General features: G+C 43.8%; 2 protein-coding genes across 9 annotated transcripts in view; both read right to left on the bottom strand.

The window, feature by feature from the left end:
- LOC133383234 (uncharacterized) overlaps positions 1-18,517 on the bottom strand; it is a 119,556-nt gene extending 101,039 nt beyond the window's left edge. For 4 of the 5 annotated variants that reach the window (XM_061623545.1, XM_061623548.1, XM_061623549.1 and 1 more), the window contains exons 1-6: positions 17,688-18,517; positions 9,760-9,892; positions 8,522-8,594; positions 7,404-7,514; positions 733-846; positions 235-429 (exon numbers count right to left, since the gene is read on the bottom strand). In XM_061623545.1, the coding sequence (XP_061479529.1) occupies positions 235-429; positions 733-846; positions 7,404-7,514; positions 8,522-8,594; positions 9,760-9,887 (621 nt within the window). In that variant the 5' untranslated portion in view covers positions 9,888-9,892; positions 17,688-18,517. Of the gene's footprint in view, positions 1-234; positions 430-732; positions 847-7,403; positions 7,515-8,521; positions 8,595-9,759; positions 9,893-11,198; positions 11,274-17,687 lie in introns of those variants that run through there. The other variant, XM_061623547.1, reaches the window with a different exon arrangement.
- A 3,631-nt stretch (positions 18,518-22,148) lies between these two features.
- CEP57L1 (centrosomal protein 57 like 1) overlaps positions 22,149-22,699 on the bottom strand; it is a 34,982-nt gene continuing 34,431 nt past the window's right edge. For 3 of the 4 annotated variants that reach the window (XM_061623570.1, XM_061623569.1, XM_061623571.1), the window contains exon 12: positions 22,149-22,671. In XM_061623570.1, coding sequence (XP_061479554.1) covers positions 22,447-22,671 — 225 coding nt within the window. In that variant the 3' untranslated portion in view covers positions 22,149-22,446. The other variant, XM_061623572.1, reaches the window with a different exon arrangement.

Genomic DNA, 22,699 nt, shown 5'->3' with positions numbered 1-22,699 from the left:
TGAGGGGTTCTGTTAGCATTCTAGACTCTTGGGTTTCTGAGAGTCCCTGTCTTCCCTCATCTCAAACTTCTCTTCAAGCTTTCTTGCTGCCATCACACTTGGCAGAAGCTTCACACTTGGATATGTACCCCTGCCCTTTGCAGATATGGTTTATACTTTACAAATGTTAAGGATGTCAAGCGGGACTCAAAAGGTTCCATAAGAAAGTTTTATAGTCCGTAACCATCATCATACCTGGAGGAAGTTGTGGATGGCCTTAAGTGAGTGCAGGTGACATACTAGCCATTGTGTGTAAATAGCCAGGTCCTCCTGGGTCACTAAATTTGTAGGATTTTCCTTTCCTGCCAGGAAGTTCGTCCGTGCAATTGACAGTCTTGCAGCCCTTTGAACAGCATCATCGTATTCCTGCATGATATGAGCCACTTGTTTCTACAGAAGGATTAGGAGGGGGAGAGAAGAGGCATTATTTCCCCAGAAAGATGAATTAATTAGCTAGAACATCCTTGTTTTGGCCTTTCCTTCCACAAAATTAAATCAGTCACATCCATTGCATTTAAGGAGTCTCTGTTCTGAGCAGGACTTAGTTAGATTCAACGCTATGCCCATATTTATATCTCTGCTCCTACATGTAAAGGAAATCAAACCAAACTCACAGGTGAGCTTTGATTACTTACTGGGAGGAAAACTCATGTACCTGTTTTTAGCATTTGTGCAACTCTGAGATTAGCATACCTGGTACAATGGATAGAATTGCTCGATAATGCTGCTGTGCTGACAAAATCTCTTCCATCTAAGCATGTGTAAATATTTGCTTTGGACTAGCTGTGTGATTCTGTCTGTAAAAAACTATACAGAAAGCAACAAATTAAAAATGACATCATTGCTTCCAGAATACTTTATACATAAAAACCAAGTAATGTGTCACTGGAAAAGATTGTTCCAAATAAAGCAGTGCTGTTTTGTGAAATTTTTGTTTTAGGATTTTAATGGGTTTTTTTTAATAGTCAGCATAGCTAGGATGCAAAGATCTGTAGAACACTGTCCCCTCCTTACCATGAGGGTAAACTACTTCTGAAACTGAGGGGACCCACATGACTGAAAAACAGCAGACCTGACATTGTTAGTTTCTTTTACTTCCCTTTGTAGTTGTTAGGAAATGTTTATGTTACAAAATAATCAATAAAAATATATTTTAAAAAAGAATGAAACTGAGGGAATTTTCCAAAACAGGATGTATAGGGGATACTAATACTAATACTACTAATAATAAACTTTATTTCTACCCCGCCCTTTTTCCAACAGGACTCAGAGCGGCTTACAACCAAAAACACCACCATTAAAACATACAGAAGTATACAATTAAAAAAGAATTAAACTATGAGAAAAATTAAAACCATAAAACATACGTTAAAAACAGCTGACAATTTAAAATAATAAAATATTAAAATATTTAAAATAATAAAATAATATAATATAGTCATCCATCCTGTGACACTTAATCCTGGTCGTTCTCTATCCCAAATGCCCGTTGAAATAAAACAGTCTTTACTTGTCGCCGGAAGGATGGCAAGGAGGGAGCTAATCGCACCTCACTCAGAAGGGAGTTCCACAATCTCGTGTCCGTGTCATATGTACTTGCGAAGATGTGGGGAGCACAAGAAGGGCCTCACCTGAAGATCTCAAATCCCGGACAGATTCATGTAGGGAGATACGATTTGTCAAATAACCTGGACCTGAGCCGTATAGGGCTTTGTAGGTCAAAACCAGCACTTTGAATTGTGACCGGAAACAAATTGGCAGCCAGTGGAGCTGTTGTAACAGGGGGGTTGTATGGTCCCTGTAACCAGCCCCAGTTAGCACTCTGGCTGCAGCTCTTTGTACCAATTTAAGTTTCCGAACAGTCTTCAAAGGCAGCCCCATGTAGAGCGCGTTACAGTAGTCTAAGCTGGATGTAACCAAGGCATGCATCACCCTAGTCAGATCAGGCAGCTCCAGGAACGGGCGCAGCTGGCGCACCAGTTTTAATTGGGCAAATGCGCTCCTGGATACAGCAGTAATCTGGGCCTCCAAATTCAAAGCTGAGTCCAGGAGTACACCCAAACTGCGAACCTGAGACTTCAGGGGGAATGGGACCCCATCCAGCACCGGTTGAATCCCTATTCCCTGATCTGCCCTCCGACTGACCAGGAGCACCTCTGTTTTATCAGGATTTAATCTCAACTTGTTTGCCCTCATCCAGTCTATCACTGATGCCAGACACTGGTTTAGGACCTGTATGGCTTCGTTGGCTTCAGGTGGAAAAGAGAAATAGAGCTGAGTGTCATCAGCATACTGATGGCACCGAACCCCAAAACCCCGGACAACCTCTCCCAGCGGTTTCATGTAGATGTTAAATAACATGGGGGACAAAACTGAACCCTGAGGGACCCCATAGGTCAATGGCCAGGGGGTCGAGCAGGAGTCCCCCAGTACCACCTTCTGGGTTCGGTCCTCCAGGAAGGACTGGAGCCACTGTAACACAGTGCCCCCAAGTCCCATCTCGGCAAGGCGGCCCAGAAGGATACCATGATCGATGGTATCGAAAGCCACTGAGAGGTCCAGTAGAACCAACAGAGACACACTCCCCCTGTCCAGTTCTCTGCGTAGGTCATCCACCAAGGCGACCAAAGCCGTCTCTGTCCCATAGCCAGGCCTGAAACCAGACTGAAATGGATCCAGATAATCCGTATCATCCAGGAATCTCTGGAGTTGGGCGACCAGCGATCAGCATGAGAACCAGCTGTTCAAAGGGGGAAGGGGGATAAAAATCAGTTATTTAAAAAAATGGATTTTTTAAATATATTTGATTTACTATTTAATAAAATAGTAAAATTCTGTCTCGTTCAATTGTATCTTATTACAAACATGCTAAACCTACACTTAGTCTCATTAAAATGAATTAATGACTATCACAGTCACACAAATTGAGTTATCTACCAATCAAACATGGGCATTCATTTCAGTTTATCATCTCATGAAAATGCACCCTGGGCGCAAGGGGAGTTAGATCAGGGAGAGGAGTCAGATGAGGACGAGGTCCCTGGGGATGCTGAAGGAAGGGGGAGCACTGCCAGCCTGCATACTTCTTTGGCCAGCCCTCCCATTGAGCCAGATTCCGCTCCACCTGCAAGCTCCCTGCCTGAGCCATTGGGAAGCGACCCCTTGTGTGCGCCAACTCCACCCCCCACAGGAATCCCCACCTGGCACTTCAAAAGCTTCCCCGCTGACCAGTTTCCCACTTCCTCTAGCCAAGCCATCACCTAGCGAAGCCCCACTGTCGGATGGCCCACTAGAGGCTCCTCACCCCGCATGAGACGGCACAAGAAGAGGGACTTTCAGAAGGTGAAACTTTGCAGGAGCCAGCGTTTACAGGTGAAGACCTTCCCTACTTAAGCATGTGCCCACCCATACTCTAGTGCTGAGTCAACTCTTCCAACATGCTGCAGAGACTGTTTAGGTAGCTTAGTTAGGGAAAGTAGTGAGTCAGAGTAAACAGGTTTATGAAGGGCACTGCTTTGGATGTAACCATCATACTAATAAAACAACAATTAAACCAAGCCTCGCCTTCGTCTCGTGTCTTGGGCTCTGGACAGAACACTGCGCAACCTAACTACAAATTCTTGCTTCTTGGAAGTCCTGGAGTTTCAGCTTCTGATTCTCTTACTAGAGTTACATGTGCAAAGACAGAGGCTGAATTGGATTGTTCTTGTTCTGAGCTTATGAGGTGGTGGAGCTGGGCCACACAAGGCAAAGGAATTAGGACAGAGACAATACAGAAAAGGACAACTTGAGGTAGAGTAGCAAGGAACAGTAGAGATGACTGGAAAGAAAAAAGGAAAGACATTACAGGACAAACACAACTTCCAGTTCCTATATTCCCCCACATGTTTGCCACAGGAAGACTGTCATGGCTTCTGAGAGTAACACAGACCCTATCTGGGAATATTTGGAAGAAATTCCTTCTCTGCGCAAAAAAGGAAAACATGCAAAGTGTAAACAATGCAAGAAGGAGATGTAAGGCCTAGTTGCATGAATGATGAAACATTATTATGAAATCTGCTTATTGGGAGAACATGATACAGATATGTCTGAAGAACAATACAGATCAACTGGTTAGTAAATTTAATAATTCACTTTGTAATACATTAGGGGAATGCATCATTTGTCCAGACTCACTATGCCTTTCAGTATTAGTGTTATTCAACAAGCCGTTTGCTATGTTGGGTGTTAACAGGAAAAAAAAAAGCTTAACTCCTTATGGCTCATTTAATTCGTTCAGAATCTATAACCCATGTTTACAGTACAGAAAGATGCAGTTAAGAGTTGCCACTGGGTGTCATTTTCTTATTTTCTATTACATAACATGACCTTTGTTTTGGAACATCATGGCAGACCATAACGGTAAGTCTATTCCCTGTTTTAATTCAGCACAACTCAGCTTCCCTAGGGAACTACATTCTATAGTCGTTTTCTTAAAAAACAAGCATCTGCAGCTTGACACTGGCAATATCATGTACTGTTTCCTAAATTAATAAAAATCAAGTTATCTAAGCAATTACACAAACTGTATCTTACCTTCCTTGTAAAATGCTATACTGAGTTGTAAATTAACATGTTTTAGTAATCAGATTTTCAAGGGTTTCTCTTGGTGATTTAAATTGCCTTGATTTAAATCAATCCACCCTGAGGAGGGGAGCAAAACATCCCACTGGACTAGAATCATAGGATCATAGAGTTGGAAGGGGCCTTATAGGCCATCGAGTCCAACCCCCTGCTCACAGCAGGAAATCCACAGCTAGAGCATCTCCCGCAGATAGCTGTCCAGCCTCTGCTTGAAGACATCCAGTGAAGGGGATCCCACCACCTCCCTAGGCAGTCGGTTCCATTGCCGAACTGCCCTTACTGTCAAGAAGTTCCTTCTAATGTCCAATCTGAATCTACGCTCCTGCAACCATTAGACCTAGTCCTACCCTCTGGGGCAGCAGAGAACAAATCTGTACCCTCCTCTATGTGACAGCCCTTCAGGTACTTAAAGAGTGCAATCATGTCACCCCTCAGCCTTCTCTTCACCAGACTGAACATGCCCAGTTCCTTCAATCTTTCCTCATAAGACTTGTTCTCCATACCGGCTATCATCCTCGTCGCCCTCTTCTGAACCTGCTCTAACTTGTCTATATCTTTCTTAAAATGAGGCGCCCAGAACTGAACGCAGTATTCCAGATGAGGCCTGACCAATGCAGAATATAGTGGGACTATTACTTCCCTCAACCTGGAACTATAGCTCTGTTTATGCAGCCCAAAACCACGTTTGCCTTTTTTGCCGCAGCATCACACTGCTGGGTCATGTTCAACTTGCGATCCACTACAATTCCAAGGTCCTTCTCACACGCACTACTGCTAAGCCGGGTATTTCCCATTCTGTACCCGTGCATTTTGTTTTTGTGGCCTAAATGCAGAATCCTGCATTTGTCTTTATTGAATGTCATTTTATTAATTTCAGCCCAATTTTCTAGTCTATCCAGGTCCCTTTGGATTTTATTCCTGTCTTCCATTGTGTTAGCTATCCCTCCCAGTTTCGTATCATCCGCAAATTTCATAAGGGTTCCCTCCACCCCATCATCTAAGTCATTGATAAAAATGTTGAAGAGTATCGGCCCCAGGACAGAACCCTGTGGCACTCCACTCGAGACCTCCTTCCAGTCTGAAGCAGAGCCACCAACAACCACTCTTTGAGTACGGTTTTCCAACCAGTTGTGAATCCACCTGACAGTATTTCCATGTAGTCCGCATTTGACTAGTTTGCTAGCACAAGTCCAAGTAAGTCCTAGGTCAGGGGAATGTTTTTAAGCCTAAGGGCCACATTCTCTATTAGGAAACTATCCAGGGGCTGCATGCCAGTGGCAGATGGGTCCGGGGGGGGGGAATGGATGAGGAATGGATGTGATCCTTCTGTTTGTAGAGTAGGCAACATTCCAGACACACACATACATACCTCTTTCCATCTAGGCAAGCAACAGACATTTTAACAGTTCAAGAGTACATTCCATCCAGTCAAAAGCACTTGAGAAGGGAGCAGAACAGGGCCAGTGGGGGCACAGCTTTGGGAGAGGGGATGTGGCCTGGGGATGGGTGTGGACTGAGGAGAGACCAAAGGGTCAGCTAGAGAGGCCTAGAAGGCTACATTCAACCCCCGGATCGAAGGCTCCCCCTCCCAGCCCAAGTAAACCTTTGGAAATAGCCCATAAATCCCTGCTTTGCTATACAACAACTCCTGTGGGGAACTGCATACATAACCAGATGTTGTGTAAAGAAACAATCATTCTTGCACTCTCCTAAAAGTGAGATGCCTCAGGCAACCTTACAATTTCCTTTGGATGAGAGAGAAAGCAGCACACTGGAGGCTAGGAATGGAGGAGAAATTTGATTCAGTTCACATTTAAAGCCGTACCTATGAAATGCGCACAAAAATGCATATATTAGGGAAAAGAGTGCATAACAATGAATGTGTTAGTGAAACCAACATACAAAACTGCATTATATTAAGAGAAATTGCTTGCACAAATGGGCACATTAGTCAAAACAAGATACAAAAATTCATGAGAAATTCACACTAAAATGTTGAAGGTGTTTTCTAAAAAAATGGCAAATTGCTGCAGAAATGTGGAGAACTGAATTTCAGATAGGATAAATGAGAAACAGAGAACTAAAACTGACATCTCTTTACATCCCTATAGGAGGCTTGTGATCTATTTACAAATATACAAGCAGAGCATAATGGAAACAGAGTCCTACTGTAGGCAGCACAGCCACTAATCCCATATCAGATTCCCAAAGCGCAGAAGTCACAGGCCTAAGTAGCTCTTTGGAACCTGCCCTTTTTAAAACCAAATGTAGCTAGTCCCCTAATCTCTCCCTCACACAATCCTCTTTGCCCAATTCAAACTGCACTTGGCTTCTTTTTCTGTCACACACAACTGCTTGCAGAGACTGATGTCAGACCCTGCAAACATGGGGAGCGTTAAGGGGAAACATCCCTAGTCATTAGATCCTCTCAGTTGATTATTCCTTGCAATTGGTAAGCAATTAGCTGAACAAAACTGTGGCCCCACCATCTGATGGACAAGATATTCTTTGTGCTGCTGTCACTGAAAACCAGCTTGTGGGAGTATTAAATATTGGTTGAACAATATAAGCTTGCTGTATTTGCAAAAAAGCTCCACAAACCACCCACAAGGTGTAGCCGCAGACATGGCAAATGAAACTTCATTTAAGAGTCAATAAGCTATCATATGTTTGCCCATGGTTGCAAATTCATGCTGAAAAATGCTAAATCAGTCTTCAATTCACAAAGAGGACAATATTACCTGGTGCAGTAACAAAGGTAAGCTCTCAGATGTATATTCTCTTTTCAGACAGATCTCCAGCTCCCTCTGCATGACATCAGCCTGAATTACAAGAGGCTTTGCCTCTGCTACCTGTAAAAAAAACCCCAGATAGAAACACAAAATAATCCAGCTCTGACATTAAGGTCCTGACATTCAGGACACCCTTGGTGAAGCTGTTGAGTTCTGCAGATGTCAAAAGTACACTGGAAAATTCTAAACACTAAATCTGTTTTTAATTTCTTAGTCTACACTAATATGAAGAACCTAGAAGTATTGATGAAAACCATAATTATATTTCCTTTTCCAGAGTTTCCTTTCTCCTTTGTCCATTCAGTTAAGATTGTGAACCCAGTGGACATCTACTGTTAATGTTCACCCTTAGCCCTTATGATAGTGAGGACTTAATTACTGAATTAAAATACTAGAAAAACACTGCTAAATTAATGATCAGATCATTTGACTTGAAAATCAAATAAGGTTTCATAACTAAACATTACAGGCTGGCCTATTAGGATGAATGGAGGACCGCCCCACCAACCTTAGTCTGTCTTTAGCCACCCTGCACTCTCCTGCCATCTTACTTACATCCAGTCCAGGGGTAGCTGTGCCTGTCAGCTTCCTCTTCCTTAGTCTCAGTGTAGCCCTTCTAAAACTCAGTAGGGAAGAGGATGGGGGCAAAAGTAGAATTAGTTGTCTCTGTCTCTCATGGGCTGTGGCTCCACCTACTGTTGCCTTCCCGCCCTACCAGTCTCAATGGGCACCAGCCACCACTGTACCTTAACATTGCAAGATTATAATATGGAACCAGACGCTTCACAGAAGACTAAGGAGAGCTATATTGTTATAATTACACTTGCATTCCCCAATTTCTTTTGCTATAAAACCTAGAGAAACTGAAGTAATAGAATACAGCTATACAAAAAGACCCAATTTCAGGTCTGTCCTAAGCATGCTTCCTCAGACTCAAGCCTTTCCGAGCTCAATAGCACTTACTCTCAGGTATGTGGGAGGCACAGGTTGGCCGTGTTATCCAAGGTTGGTTTTTGTCACACTTTTAAAATGTTATCTATTTTCACAGTCGCGTTTTCATCACTTACCTGTAAGCATTTCTTCAGTGCCAACTCCCTTTCTCTTCTGAAATGATCAACATCTTTTGGAAGGGGAACAGAGCTGTGAAAGATGACCAAAACATGCTTTAGAGAATCATAGAATTAGCAACAAAATGCATGAAACAATTAACATATTAATCAATCAATCATTTGAAAAACTTGGGAAATTAATTTAATCGGTGCCCCAACAACAGCCACAGCTAAAGGTCCTCTACAAACTGTTCAACACAGAGCTGGTACATACCGCCAACATACCGATGATGGCTGTTTTATTTTTGTCCATAGGTTGTTGCCTACTCAAAGCAAAATAGTCTTCTAATTTATTCATAAATCACAATCAGAACACATACCAGAATACTCAGTGGATGTGTGCACATGCAGCAGACTCTATGGAAAACTGCCAATTAGGTAACACAGCCGAAGCTCTGCTCACGGCCGGAGTTCGATTCCAACGAAAGGAGGAAGTCAAATCTCCGGTAAAAGGGGTCGAGGTCCACTCAGCCTTCCATCCATCCGTGGTCGGTAAAATGAGTACCCGGCATATGCTGGGGGGGTAAAGAAAGGCCGGGGACGGAACTGGCAATCCCACCCCATATATATGGTCTGCCTAGTAAACGTCGCAAAACGTCACCCTAAGAGTCGGAAACGACTCGCACTACAAGTGTGGGGACACCTTTACCTTTAGTGTGGAACAGAATCTCTCTGCTTAATGGAATCACAAATTTTGAACAAAACATCAGTTTTTAGCAGGATTTAGCCACAGTGACAGTTTTAACACTTTAATCCACTGAATTTCATTGGGTAGTTCATCTCTCACACCCGGGTCATTTTAGCTAAGGTGGGTCACACCAACAGTACAGCCATCTTTTGGAGACAGGAGAAAGTGAAAGGATGGATGGGGGAACGGGGAGGGGAGAGTTGAAGAGAAGTTGAAAGAGAAAGAAGGGGGAAAGAAAACAAGAGAAAACTAGATAGAGAAAGTAAAGGTAGCAATAATATAAATATTGGTGCCGTGCTGCAGGTTGGGGATAAAGGGTGCATCTGAGACAACTGCTTCAATATAGTATTCATGGAAGTGGAGAAAGCAGACTCTGTAGAGAAAAATTAAAATGCTTGGTGGGTGTCTACTCTTATTCTTGCAATTAACCTTAACAAAACAGATATATGCAGAGCAGTTCATTTACATGACAACCAAATTTCTCTTCAAGGAAAATGATTATCTTTACCAGTATGGTGTCCTCTGCAGCACCCCATTTCCCTCTATTTCTGTCTTCAGTTCTTCCAGCTGTACAGCTAGTTCCTTTTCCACCTGCTGGACCCTCTCAGTGGAACAGATCTTGTAAATTTCATCCATTTTGCCTTGGTTCATAAAAAGCGAATATTGATGAGCTCATAACTTAATATTCATTCTCATTAGTAATTCAGCATAGCAGTTGAATCACAGATTTTTAAAAGTGTGCATATACATATAAATTGCAATATAGGCTGCTGTGTAGGAAGAAACCAAGACGGTAATCCATTATAATTTGTGCTGTATATTCCCCCCCCCCTTTTCCAGATATTTTTTAGTTATCTGATTAAAAAAAAAAAAACTCCCATGCATGCACGCTTTATTGCTGCAGGCACTTTTCTCTCTGCTTGGAAGGTACTGGAAGTGACAGGGCAGAACAGGATGAAATGTGATTGAAGGGACAGTGCACAGGAAGGTAAGGTAGAAAGAGTTCAACTTCCCCCCTATGTGCCTCTTTTGACATTAAAAGCACACATGTGCACACACATCCTCCACTTTATACATGACAAAGGATGAAACCTGAACAAACAAAAGTGGCTTCTCCCATTCCTGTAGGCAAGGATAAGGGTGGAAAAATCTGTGCTCCTCCAAATGGTATGGAGCTACAATTCCCATAATCCCTGACAGCTGATGGGGCTGATGGAAATTGGAGTCCACCAACATCTGGAGAACCACAGGCTTCCCACCACTACTGCAGGCTTAGTTGCAGGCTTATTAGGGACTATTGTGAAACATTTCACATATACAGATTGGTAACAGGGACCAGACGGTCCGAACATATAAAACCGATTCTGGCCCGCTTGCTTGTTTCCGAGCTCAATTCAAGGTGCTGGTTTTGACCTATAAAGCCTTACACAGCTTGGGACCACAATACCTGATGGAACGCCTCTCCCGATACGAACCCACCCATACACTACGTCCAAGATCAAAGGCCCTCCTCCGGGTGCCTACTCCAAGGGAAGCTCGGAGAATGGCAACAAGGGAGAGGGCCTTCTCAGTGGTGGCCCCCAAATTATGTAATGATCTGCCTGACGAAGTGTGCCTGGCGCCAACACTGTTAACTTTTCGGCGCCAGGTCAAGACTTTCCTCTTCTCCCAGGCATTTTAGCATGTGTTCTATATTGTTTTAAATTTTTAAATTGTGTTTTAAATTGTTTTTTTAAAAGATGTATTTTAAATTGTATTTGTTTTTAGTTATTGTAAACCGCCCAGAGAGCTTTGGCTATGGGGCGGTATACAAGTTTAATAAATAAATAAATAAATAAATAAATAAATAAATAAATACTATTGGTTAGATCAGGTGGAAGAGAGATAATTTTGGCTCTGCCTGTCTAGTAGATAAGAGGCCTCAGTCTTACCTCTGATCCCACCTACCTTTCACAGCTGCCAGCAGAGCTCCACTTCAGACTACAGGAGAGAGTTATTATTGTTACTACTACACCCCTACCCTTCACCAGCAGGTCCCAGGTCAGGTTACAGCAGTTTAAAATTCAGTATTAAAAGCAATTTAAACAAATTACAATCACATGAATAGGGTGGGTCCTGAAAACATACATCTCAAGCGCCAAAGGCCAGGGGTAAAGACACCATTTGCTGAATTCCACAACTTAGAGGTTGCCACAGAGAATGCTCTCTCCTGGGTCACCCCCCAAACTTCTGTGGGCTGCGGAACTGCCAAGGCCTCCTATGCTGATCTTAACACCCAAAAGCATCTGTAGAGAAGGAGATGGTCTCTGTGATATTTGGGGCCTAAGTAATTTAGGACTGTAAACGCTAACATGAGCACCTTAAATTGGGCCCGGAAATAAACTGGCAACTAATGCAACTGTTATAGAACAGGGGTCGTATGAGTTCTAGAAGCAACCCCAGCTAGTAATCTGGCCGTTGCATTTTGGAACAGTTGGGAGTTTCTGAGTTGTCCTCAAGAGCAATCCCACATAGAGCATGTTGCATAATGGAATCTTCCCTCATGCAATATATCCCTCCCCACAGAAAACTAGATGTCAAGGAGAACTGCACTAGCCTAAGCCTTCCTATGCTAGTTTTTTTAATGAGGCGTCTTTGCTTTTTGGAGAAGCAGGATGCAAATAAGGATGTGCTGTCTGAAATGGTACCCTCCAGACATAGGTGTACCACATGGGTGAAAACGTGGCCTTCCTGACAGGTACCCTGTGGGTAGCTGTCTCCAAGCTGTATCAATGGATGCTTGTTCCTTTGGGGAAGATTGATCATCTGCTGTAGTTGCTTCTGAGATTATGTTATGGCAGATAGGGAAAATGTTGTAAACCCAACTTAAATATGTTACATTAGGTGAAATCATTGTGGACTGTTCTGACTTTGGGGAAATCTGTGGACAACTGTGTTAAGGAAGCAAATCAATGCATTCCTAACAGGGTTGCTACATGTCTTGCCAGCTCCCCCCAACCCCATAAAATATTGGACTGATTGTGACCTTTCTAGCTCCCAGGCTTACTACATAGACTTCAGGCGTGTAGAAGTTTGCTTCATCCTTTATTAGAACCCTAAGATCCACCAATTGGAGCCTGGTGCAAAAAAAAAGAAAGACACAAACTTATCTGAGCTCAGAAATTTGAGTACCAGAACCTTTCTGAACTCCGTCCTTCCTTGCAAGGAATGCACTCCTTGTTAACCCCCTTTCTTCATCTCAGTAGTATTTGAGGGGGGGTACAAACACAGTTTTTAACAATGTTTTACTATTTCATTAATATCCCACCTTTCGTCCAAGGAGCTCAGGGTAACCTACATAGTTCTCCCTTTCCCCATAGGCTAGGCTGAGAGACACTGAGCAGCCCAGAATCAACCAGCAAGCTTCATGGCTGAGTAAGGATTTGAAGCCATGATCTCCCACGTCCTAGTCCAACAGTCTTAACTATGAAACAAACAGTTGGGAGACAGAAATTCTTGTCAAGCTACTTCAAATCACCCAGAGGTCTACCAATTGACCCCAATCTACCTTTTGCCCACCTGGGGCATAGATTATTGGAAACTTCTGTAAAACTTTTAATATGAAGACATTTTGTCCATGGGCCTTTTTTGTTTGTGTTTTTTAAACTAATACAACACTGTTGGAATTAGGTACCATTTGCTTTTCTGTTTTCAATTATACCGTTTTGCTTGCATTCCAATGTACTGCTTTCCCTTCACCCCACAATGTAGCCTCTGTCCTGCTTACGCCTTGGAATGTCCCTCTCTGTGCCAAACAGCATTTACTGCTTCGTTTAGCATTTTATAGATGAGAAGATTACAGACAAGGACAAACTCCTAATAAATTAAAGGGATGCTTGAGATTAGGCTACACACTCATAGCAGAATCCTGTTTGTCTGTGCCAGCCTTCACTAACCTGGTGTCCTCTAGATGTTTTGGACAATGGCACTGGATGCAGCTGATTGGAACTGTAGTTAAAAACATCTGAAAGTCATAGGTTGGCAAAGACTGGTCTATGTGTTGAACCTTGACTCCTGGATGCAGGCCCTACCAAGATATGGCAGGGCTCCAGCTGCAACCCTGAGGTAGGGTTTTTTTCTAATCTAAATCGAGGGGATAGGGGGAAGCTTTGAGGCTGGCTGTACTTAAGGGGGCAGCTAAGATAATTAGACAAATTTGTGGTGGAGGGGTGCTCTGATACAATAGAACCTACACTATAAAAAGCAGTGTACCTTTGAATGCCAGAGGACTGGGAAAAAAGCACTATGAACAGAGACTGAAAGAACTGGGGATGTTTAGCCTGGGGAAGACTGAGGGGAGATATAGCACTGCTCAAATGCTTGAAAGGTTGTCTCATGGAGGAGGGCCAGGATCTCTTCTCAATCATCCCAGAATGCACAACACGGAATAATGGGCTCAAGTTGCAGGAAGCCAGATTTCAACTGACCATCAGGAAAAACTTCCTAACTCTTAGAGCGGTGTGACAATGGAACCAATTACCTGGGGAGGTGGTGGGCTCTCCAGCACTGGAGATATTCAAGAGGCAGCTGGACAGCCACCTGCCAGGTATGCTTTAATTTAGATTCCTGCATTGAGCAGGGGGTTGGACTCGATGGCCTTATAGGCCCTTTCCAATTCTACAATTCTATGATGGAAACAGTAGAAAAAGGCTTGTTTCATAACCTGCTTATAGAATTTTTGCTGGCATCTGGCTGGTCACTGTAGGAAACAATGCTGGACTTGATGGCTCTTTGATGCAGCAGAACTTACCTTGGGCTAATTTTGCTGTCCCATTTCTGTCCTAAGTATTATGGAGGACAATGGGCAGAACAATACATTTTTTCACCTTCACAAGATTTGGGCCTCATGAGTTCCAGTAAGCCCCAACTCCCCATTGCTAGGGTTATGTAAGTAGACAGGAAGCAACCAATGTCATGAGCCCTGTGGAGAACTCTCAGCAGGGCAGCTCTGAAGACATGCAGGAATGGGATCCAGGGGAGGGGCCCAGTGGCTGGGGGGGGAGATGATGCCAAGGGAGCCTTCAGTAGTCTGTGAAGTGACAGCCCCTGACATGTGGGCTGCCATGGACAAAGCAGAGTTACCAAAGGACACCCCATGTTCCCTACCTCTTGAGCGTTTGCTGAACCACCTCCCAACCCACCCACCTGTCATAGAAGTGTCTGTGGAACGGCAGGAAGGCTTGCAAGCAGAGCCCAGGAGTGAATGGCTAAGTGAACCTCTGTTGCCAAAGACTCATCGCCTCCTGTGCAGGCGTGAACAGACCAAGCCTGCTTTCCAGCCTATAGTCATAGGAGTGCCCGATTGCTTGCCAAGTCCTGGTTTGAGAGACCATTCCCAAGCAAGTAGTGTGCCAGCCCCAATCCCATTTCAGGGGTACTTGGGTGTGTGTGTCAAATTGTTGCAATGTCTTTGCTTGACTAGCCATGGCTAGTCATGCTTTGTAGACCTGTGACCTGTAGTCTGACCTATGCTCCCCTTATGTGTTAAGTTTCGCATTAAAGATAATGGAGAAAAACACGTCAGTGATCCTGATCCTGATTCCGAAGGGGGTAGTAGGACACCCAGGGGCAAAACTAGAGGCAATAGCAGCAGACAAGGTGGGAGATTTTTAGAGCATAAGAGAAATGAGGGAATCTGAACCCTCCCTGTAACCTCTTCCCTGACAAGCACTTTTCTCCCATCCATGCTTACTTCTGGTACTGGAGCCCTTCTGAGAAGAGTAAGACACACTATAGCAAGGTTATAGTGGAAGGATAGAAGAGCAGTTTGACACTGAAGTCCATTTTTGTTCTGAAAATTAGCTCCCTGACCCGCTTTATATTTGATTAAATATGAGAGTGCTCCCAAAACACAGGCCTGCTGCCATCATATCAGCTTTGGCCCTTACTTGCAGTTCCAGATGCAAATCTTATTCCTATATTAGCTGCCATGTTTTTAGGCAGCTTTTGTACCAGTTTTTCACTACTCGGGCACCAAAGGAATGAAAGGTTCTGAACAAATTTCTCATTTAAAAAAAAATGGCCTTCAGTTGACACAAACAGCTAGTCAGACATGGTTTATTTCAACCAAAGTAAGACGTTGTTGTTATTTTACTTCTAAAACTTGCTCCCTGCTGGCTGATAACAGCCAGGGGATGCTTTACACAAAGCACTGAAAATGGAAATGGACTGCCTTCAAGTCGATTCCATCTTATGGCGACCCTATGAATAGGATTTTCATGGTAAGCAGTAGCACTGCCTCCCTCTGAGGCTGAGAGGCAGTGGCAGGCCCAAGGTCACCCAGTGAGCTTCATGGCTGTGTAGTGGGGATTAGGTACTACTTTATAGAGGTACCATTTTATCTCAAGGAGGGCTACATTCAGTTTGTTTCAGATCTCCTTTCTACAGCACTAGCATCCAGACTTTATGACGAACAAAAGTACCTTCGGAAGAGAAGGAGCAGGCTCCTATTCCTGTAATGGTTAGACAGATTCAGGAGTTAGGGCAGGCCTACAAAGCTTAGTAGCCTTATACAGTAGCCAGGTTCAAAAAATCTTCTGCTTTTTGTTGTCTGCCTGGAACTTCACAAATGTGGTATGGTGGGGTGGGGGGTCAAGTACCAGCAGAGCACATTACATAGCCTGTGGGCAGCTTTTGGTTTAGTGTGTCAAATTGTACAGATTTCATGGAATACAACAGTAGACATGATACTCAACACACATATGTTGACAAGAATTGCAAGTGCAAGTCAAAGTTCTGCCCTCCACTTGGGTTTAGTGAAATTAAACTTTAAATTTAAATCCCATTTTTTCCTTCAAGGCTTCTCTCCCTCTGTCTCCCACAATTTTATTTGCAGAACCAGGGCTGTGGAGTCGGAGTCGTGGAGTCGTAAGCAATTTTGGGTGGAGTCGGAGCCGGGAGCAATTTTGGGTGGAGTCGGAGTCGGTAGAAATGTACCGACTCTGACTTCCAAATAAATTTTGATTGACAAGAAGCAATTTTGGGTGGAGTCAGACAGTAGAAAAATAGAGGAGTTGGAGTTGGAGTCGGAGTTGGACAGTGGGAAAATACAGGAGTCGGAGTCTGAGTCGAAGGTTTGGCGTACCGACTCCACAGCCCTGAGAACCACCCAGTAAGGTGAGCTTTGTGGCTGAGTGATAATTTGAACCTGTGTTTCCTCAGTCCTATTCTAACTACTACACCACAACACTGCCATTTCCTTCTGCCGCTGTTCCATAGCAGTGGCTAGCCTTAGTAGCAAGGGAAAATATGGGTAAATCTGCCAAAATGTTACAGGGTTTCCACTTTCACCAGTAGCGCTATGTTTTATTTTATTTATATATTTTATTTATATCCTGCCCTTCCTCCCAATAGGAGCCCCAGGCGGCATCACATCCATGTCTGCTCTTGGAATACCTTACAATGTGAGGCATTTTCCTTTCCTGGGAAGGTAGAAAATGGCCCCAAACACCCTGAGGCTGCTTCACATACGTGGCTTACCACACAAAATGGGAAACTACAATGCAGTATTTGACAGGAACGACACTGTCCAAGTAGTACATAAAACTGAGAGCAGTTTTAAAACATGTTTTTTTAAAGCACATTTGTTGAACCAGAGTAACTTTCTTATGCACTCAGCCAAAGACAATGAGGAGTTTCTTTATCTTTTCAAAGCAATTTTCCATTCATATCTTGTCTTAACTAAACATGCAAGCTCTTACTTAAAGCACCATATCTATTCCATGGTACATTCTTTCCAAGGTCTGGACCTCAATTATTTTCTGAAATTATAGCTGATAAGTTTTACTCCCTCCTTTAGAGGCCACAGACATGATTGAGCAAGCTGAATTAGTAACGAGATTAAGATCAGCACTGTGAACGCAGTGTATAAAATTTCAAAGGCTACATGATTAATGACATCAAACTTGTGTACCAACTTAAAAACACAACCAGTGAAATGCCTCTCATACCTGGGGCTGGGGAGCGAGGAAGAGAAAATGGGATGAGAAGCAAAAAAGACTGTTTATACTTGATTTGGGAAGTCTAATCCAGTCTCACTAACAGCTAAATGACCTGAATAGAATACAGGTTCAAAAGGATTTAAACTAAATTGAATAAAACATTTTCCTCCCCTTATCTCCATAGTGATTAAAAAAGTTCATGCTAGTTTAGTTTTGATTAAGTTTGCCAAGGGAAGAGCTACACATTTGCTTCTGTGCGCTAAAATGCTCAACACAGAAAGCTTTTCCTCTTCAAAAACGTTATTTGCATTGTTTATAGCATGAACAAACAAGGACACAACTCGTAACTTACTGCACTTACCACAGTATATGTGATAAATGAAAAATTAATTTGCTGTGAACTATTTAAAATGCTTTGCCCTATCTTAGATCACACAGCTTGAGAGCAATACGATACCTGGCAAGAACAGCAAGGTCACAGCCTCTCAAGTAGAGAAGGTAAACAGCCTCCAGCAGAGCAAAGAGAAGCCCTGTTGTGTTACTGGAAACTGTAGCAGCAAACCACTTCTCCTACAAGTTTCTACAGCTAATGAAATCAAACACCAAAGTACCAGCAATAGCATTTGCCACAGTGCTTGTGCAGGCCGAGCTGTAACCATAACAACCTGAGTATACATACACACAATCTACTGAAAAAGAATTTGCCATGCTTCTAACTAATGGGTGATACACTGCTCCACTTCAGTGAACAAAGCAGGACTTTTCCATGGAAGGGGAGGAACAAATATCACTTTCAGACTCAGAGACTGGAACATCAGGGCAAAAGACAAAATAGGTGTGCGGACAGCTCTACTAGAAAGTTGAAGAACAGAAGTGGAAATCCCCTTTAGAATATTGACTATAATTACAGTAAAGCCACATCATTTTGTTTCACATATTAGGCTGTTCAAAAGCATGTTGTTATCACATATTAAAATATTAACAATTATATTTAATAATCACATTTATTTCCCTTAAATCTCCTGCCTTCATCCAATTTCCCCAAATTCTTCCTTCCATTGAAGCATCCCACTCCATGTCCCAGGTCTTTCCTAAGGGTGAACCAACTCTCAGGAGAGGCTGTTGGGGGGCATGCAGAGTGCTGAAGTGGGGAGGAAATTAGGAAATTCCTTTCACACTCATGACCCTAGTTTATTTAATTTAGACTATTCATATTCCACCCATAATCCAAGGATCTCAGGGCAGGTAATATCAAATTCAAATAAAACATCAAACCCTAAAATAGATAAAAACTCAATAAAAAAAGGAAAATATCACAAATCTATCAGCTGAACATCAGTGATGACTACAAAAAGCCTGTGCAAAAAGTCATGTTTTGGGCTGGCATCAACAGCAGCAAAAGAACCAGCTGGATTTCATGGTCTCCAAGTCCTGTTGAGCCTGCAAGGAGAGGAAGAACATACCAGGAGATTGTCCAGAGAGGGGAAGATGCATACTCCCCCAGGTGCAGAGTTGTGCTACAATTGCCACCATGACAGGCTGAAGGGAATGGCCTTGTACTGGTACTCCTTCAGACTGTGGGGGAAGCAGAGAAAAAGTTGGTGAAGTGAAATTATGGGAACATGTAAGTACTCCCCCGTGAGATCTATTGACACGATGAAGTTCTCTGGGTGGATGGCTTCCGCAATGGATCCGAGGGTCTTCATCCTGAATTTGTCAGGATGAATTTATTCAGGAACTTCAGATCCAAGATGGTGTGAAAATTCCAGTTGCGCTTGGACACTGAAAAATATGGAAAAGATTCCAGAGGACCACTGCTGATCTGGCACTGGCTCTATGGCGCCTATCTCGAGAAGATGGGAGATGGCATTGTGTCCTCTGGAGTTTTACTTGGTTTCATGATGGTGATGCTGCCCACCACTTGTCCTGTGGAATGGTGGTGAACTTCAGGGAGTTGCCCAACGTGATGGTATTTAGGATCCACCTGTGTGACATGGAGGCCATCCAAGCATGGGCAAATAGTTGGAGCCTGCCTCCTACCTGGAAGCTTCTAGCAACACCCTTGTTTGTTGAAACTGCTGCCTGAGGTGTTAGGACAGTTTCATTGGCGTGATGAGTTCCAGGAGCCACAAAATGGTTGTGTGGTTCTGTAGGCATATGGGTATCTCCAGGGATGAAAGCAATGAGAACACTTGTTGCAAGACTTGCTGTCACTGTTCTTGGGAAAAGGAAGCCTTCCTTTTGTCTTTAGTCTCCACTAGATGACAGTCTAGGGACTTGCCAAAGAGTTGACCATCTGTGTAGGGTAGGACACAGAGCCTGGCTTTGGAGTGATAGTCGACTTCCCATTGGTTCAGACAGATATTGTGCCTGGCTACTACTGACTAACTCAGGGAACCTTTTGAGTATTCTAGGTTATCCATTGATGAGTCTGCCAGGAATCCAGCTGTTTCTGGCCAGCTTATAAGCCCTTCTGTGACATGCCTGGCATCTAAGGGGACCTCTGCTATGAGACCTGGCCCATTTAATCATGGCCAGGCTAGGAAAGAATTTGCTGCAGTGGCTCTGAGAGACAGTGCAGAGATTTCTTGCATTCAGCTGATTGCTGCACGTGTTGCTCTGGTCAGTAAGGGTCCCCCCCCCCACTTGGGAATGACTTTTAGCTCCCAGAGCAGACACCAGTTCATTAATGACTGGGACCTTAAAACTATCAATTCCAGGAGCAGATAAGCCATAGAGCTTTTTGGAGTGAGTGAGTAGCTCTGAGTTTGGCTGGATATTCCTACTCCTCATTGGTAATATTATTAAAAAACTTTGGGAGTAGATTTGTTACATGTTTTTCAGACATGGGAAAAACATCTGAGGAACCCTGTTCTCCTTCCTCATCCTTTTCAGCTTGCATGACAGTTCATGGACAACTCCATGGCCCTGGAGGCCAGAACAAGTTAATAGCCTGGTAACTACAAGTGCGGGAGGGGGAAGAGGAGCATCATCCCCCAAGAGCTCTCCCTTCTCCCTCCCCGACCTTGAGGAGTTGGATAACAGCAGGGTGCCCTCCCTCAGAGAATCAGGGCTGAAGGAAAAGTTACTGGGCAGAGCCTTGGAATCACAGGTGTGTCTCTTGCGTTTGTCCTTATGAGGAGCCTTAGGTTTGTGAGGAATTAAATCCCTGCATTTGCTCTTCGCCTTCCCCCTATCCGGACTGGAGTCTGAGGAAGGGGGGGGGGAAGAAAAGTATGAGGAATATTGAGAGGGGGAGCAACCTCTAGAGTGTTTAGAAAGTCTTATTTCTATGAGTGCAGGCCCAGTGTTTTGCCAGGGAGGCCCCTGCCTCCAGCACCATGGTTTTATTAAGCCAGACCAATGTGTGAAGATGACTCCTGAAAATGGCAGTGTTTGGCACGCTTTCCCCCAGTAGATGGAGCACAGCCTCCTGTTTGCCCCCCTCCCCTCTGCATAGAAGGGAACTGTGAAAACAAAACCACCCCAAGTGGAGAATCCAAATCCAAGATGGCACCTGCCACATAAGCTAGTGTGGAAAGGGGATTGTCCACCTGGGAAATAACTTCCTCCCTGCTCAGGGATGTGCTGTTCTCCTTCACCGAGAAGCGGCACAAGGTGCCACCTCACAGGCCATGGCTGGGTAAAGGTAGGCTGGATGACTGGCTGAAAGGGAGTAATCCCCCCCTCTCCAAATAAGCCCTGCTACCTTATGTGGTGACGTGGCTACCATTCAAGGCAGAGGTGCATTGCTGAGAAGTTTTGCTGAGCAGTAAAAACCCAGGAGGGCAAGGGACTGATCCCTGATGCTCTAGATGCCTTGCTGTCTTTCTGCACGCTGGGTTTGAAATGAGACATCTAGGAGAGGAGTGCAGGAGGGGCCTGGTTCTGCCTACTTCCGCATCCAGGTGTTGTCAGGAGCCTAAGGAGAAAAAAACCCCTTCTTTCTTCCCCCATTTGTCTATCTAGTCACTGTCAGGTGGGGATAGACAGAGAAGGAAGAACTGCTGCTGCTGCTAATCCAAAGAAAAGAAAAAACCTTTCCTGTACCCTTTAAGGCGAACACAGGAGGAAAGAGTTGGCTTTGTTACTCGTTGAAGGTAGAGTCAAGAACTACAAGATAGGAGAAGGTTTCCTCCCCTTTCAGTTGGCCACTAATAAACTTTTTCAAAAGTGATGTCATGGCCCCGTCAGAGGACTCATCAGACGAGGATGACTCGGGAGTAACAGCAGCAGACCCAGAAGGGGAAACGGAGGAAACTCCTGAGAACCCAGCTCCTTCTCCCCCTCAGCTGCAGAGCACCCCAGACACAGCTGAAGCCCTTCAGCCAGACGCAGCCAGTGAACAGGAGACTCCCCCCTCACCTGCAGAACGTAGACAGCAGAAGGTCAGGCAGAAGAGGGGCAGGCCTGTCCACTTAAGGCCAAAACGCTGAGGGCTCACACCTGCTGACAAACCTGCTCAAAAGTCAAACCTTGGCTTCAGCTTGTGGCTGACTACAACGTCAGGCGTGGCTTCGTGTGTTTCCAGATTCCCTGAACCTGATCTCGGACTGACCCCTTAGCACTTGAACCTGGACCTCTACTGACCTCGCTTCTGGACTTGCCCTTATCACGCTTCATCCTTGTAGCCTGGCAGATTTACGACCAAGCTGCCAGCTAAGGACTTTCCCGCCCTGGTAAATACCCAGGAATTTCCAGCCCCGCCTGCACTGCTGTCTCAGTGCAGAGCTGACAAGTGATTTGATTCTGCCTCCAGGAGAAGTTAACCCATTGCTGTATTCTCCACTCCTCCATTGACCGAGAAGTAGCTTAAACCTATAGACTCATTCTGTCATTATTAATTCTCAAAAATATATATATACTGAAAGACAGGCTATAAATGTTTTAAATAAATCAAACAATAAATAAGCCTAGGTGGTAATTCAGAAGCAATTTAAGTGTTCATTTTTGTTCACACAAGTTGAATGTTTTTCTTCTCTAAATATTGTATGAAAAACAGTTGATAGGTTTTTTAATTTTTAAAAAAGTTACACTTCACTGAAACAAAGTTATATTTTTAAAAGTTAGTATAAAAACAAGAAAATATTTGTCCCTAGCCTTAGAATTTATGAGTGCATTAATGAGTCAAGCAACATACACAACAGATCTGCTCAAGCAAAGCTTATAAAAATCAACTCCCAGTGGACATTTATCTATAAAACCAGTTTTGTGAACTATGATTCCCACACAATATCGTCTTTCTTCAATACCAACTGAAGCTTCTGAGCATTTTTTAATAGCCGAAGAGAACTTATGCTCTTATTCACAGAACAAGCACTATTCACACTGACTCTTGGAGGGACTGGAGTCTCTGTAGTTCCTTTTAATTCATCAGGTCTTGATGCAGCATTAGCTGCTTTTCTCTTCAGTTTTTGAGCCCTTTGCCTCAGTCTGTAAACCTGAGAAGATGAGAGTTCTGTAACAGAT

This window comes from Rhineura floridana, chromosome 4, assembly GCF_030035675.1.
Source record: "Rhineura floridana isolate rRhiFlo1 chromosome 4, rRhiFlo1.hap2, whole genome shotgun sequence".
NCBI lineage: Eukaryota > Metazoa > Chordata > Lepidosauria > Squamata > Rhineuridae > Rhineura > Rhineura floridana.
This window is presented reverse-complemented; position numbering and strand designations above follow the sequence as displayed.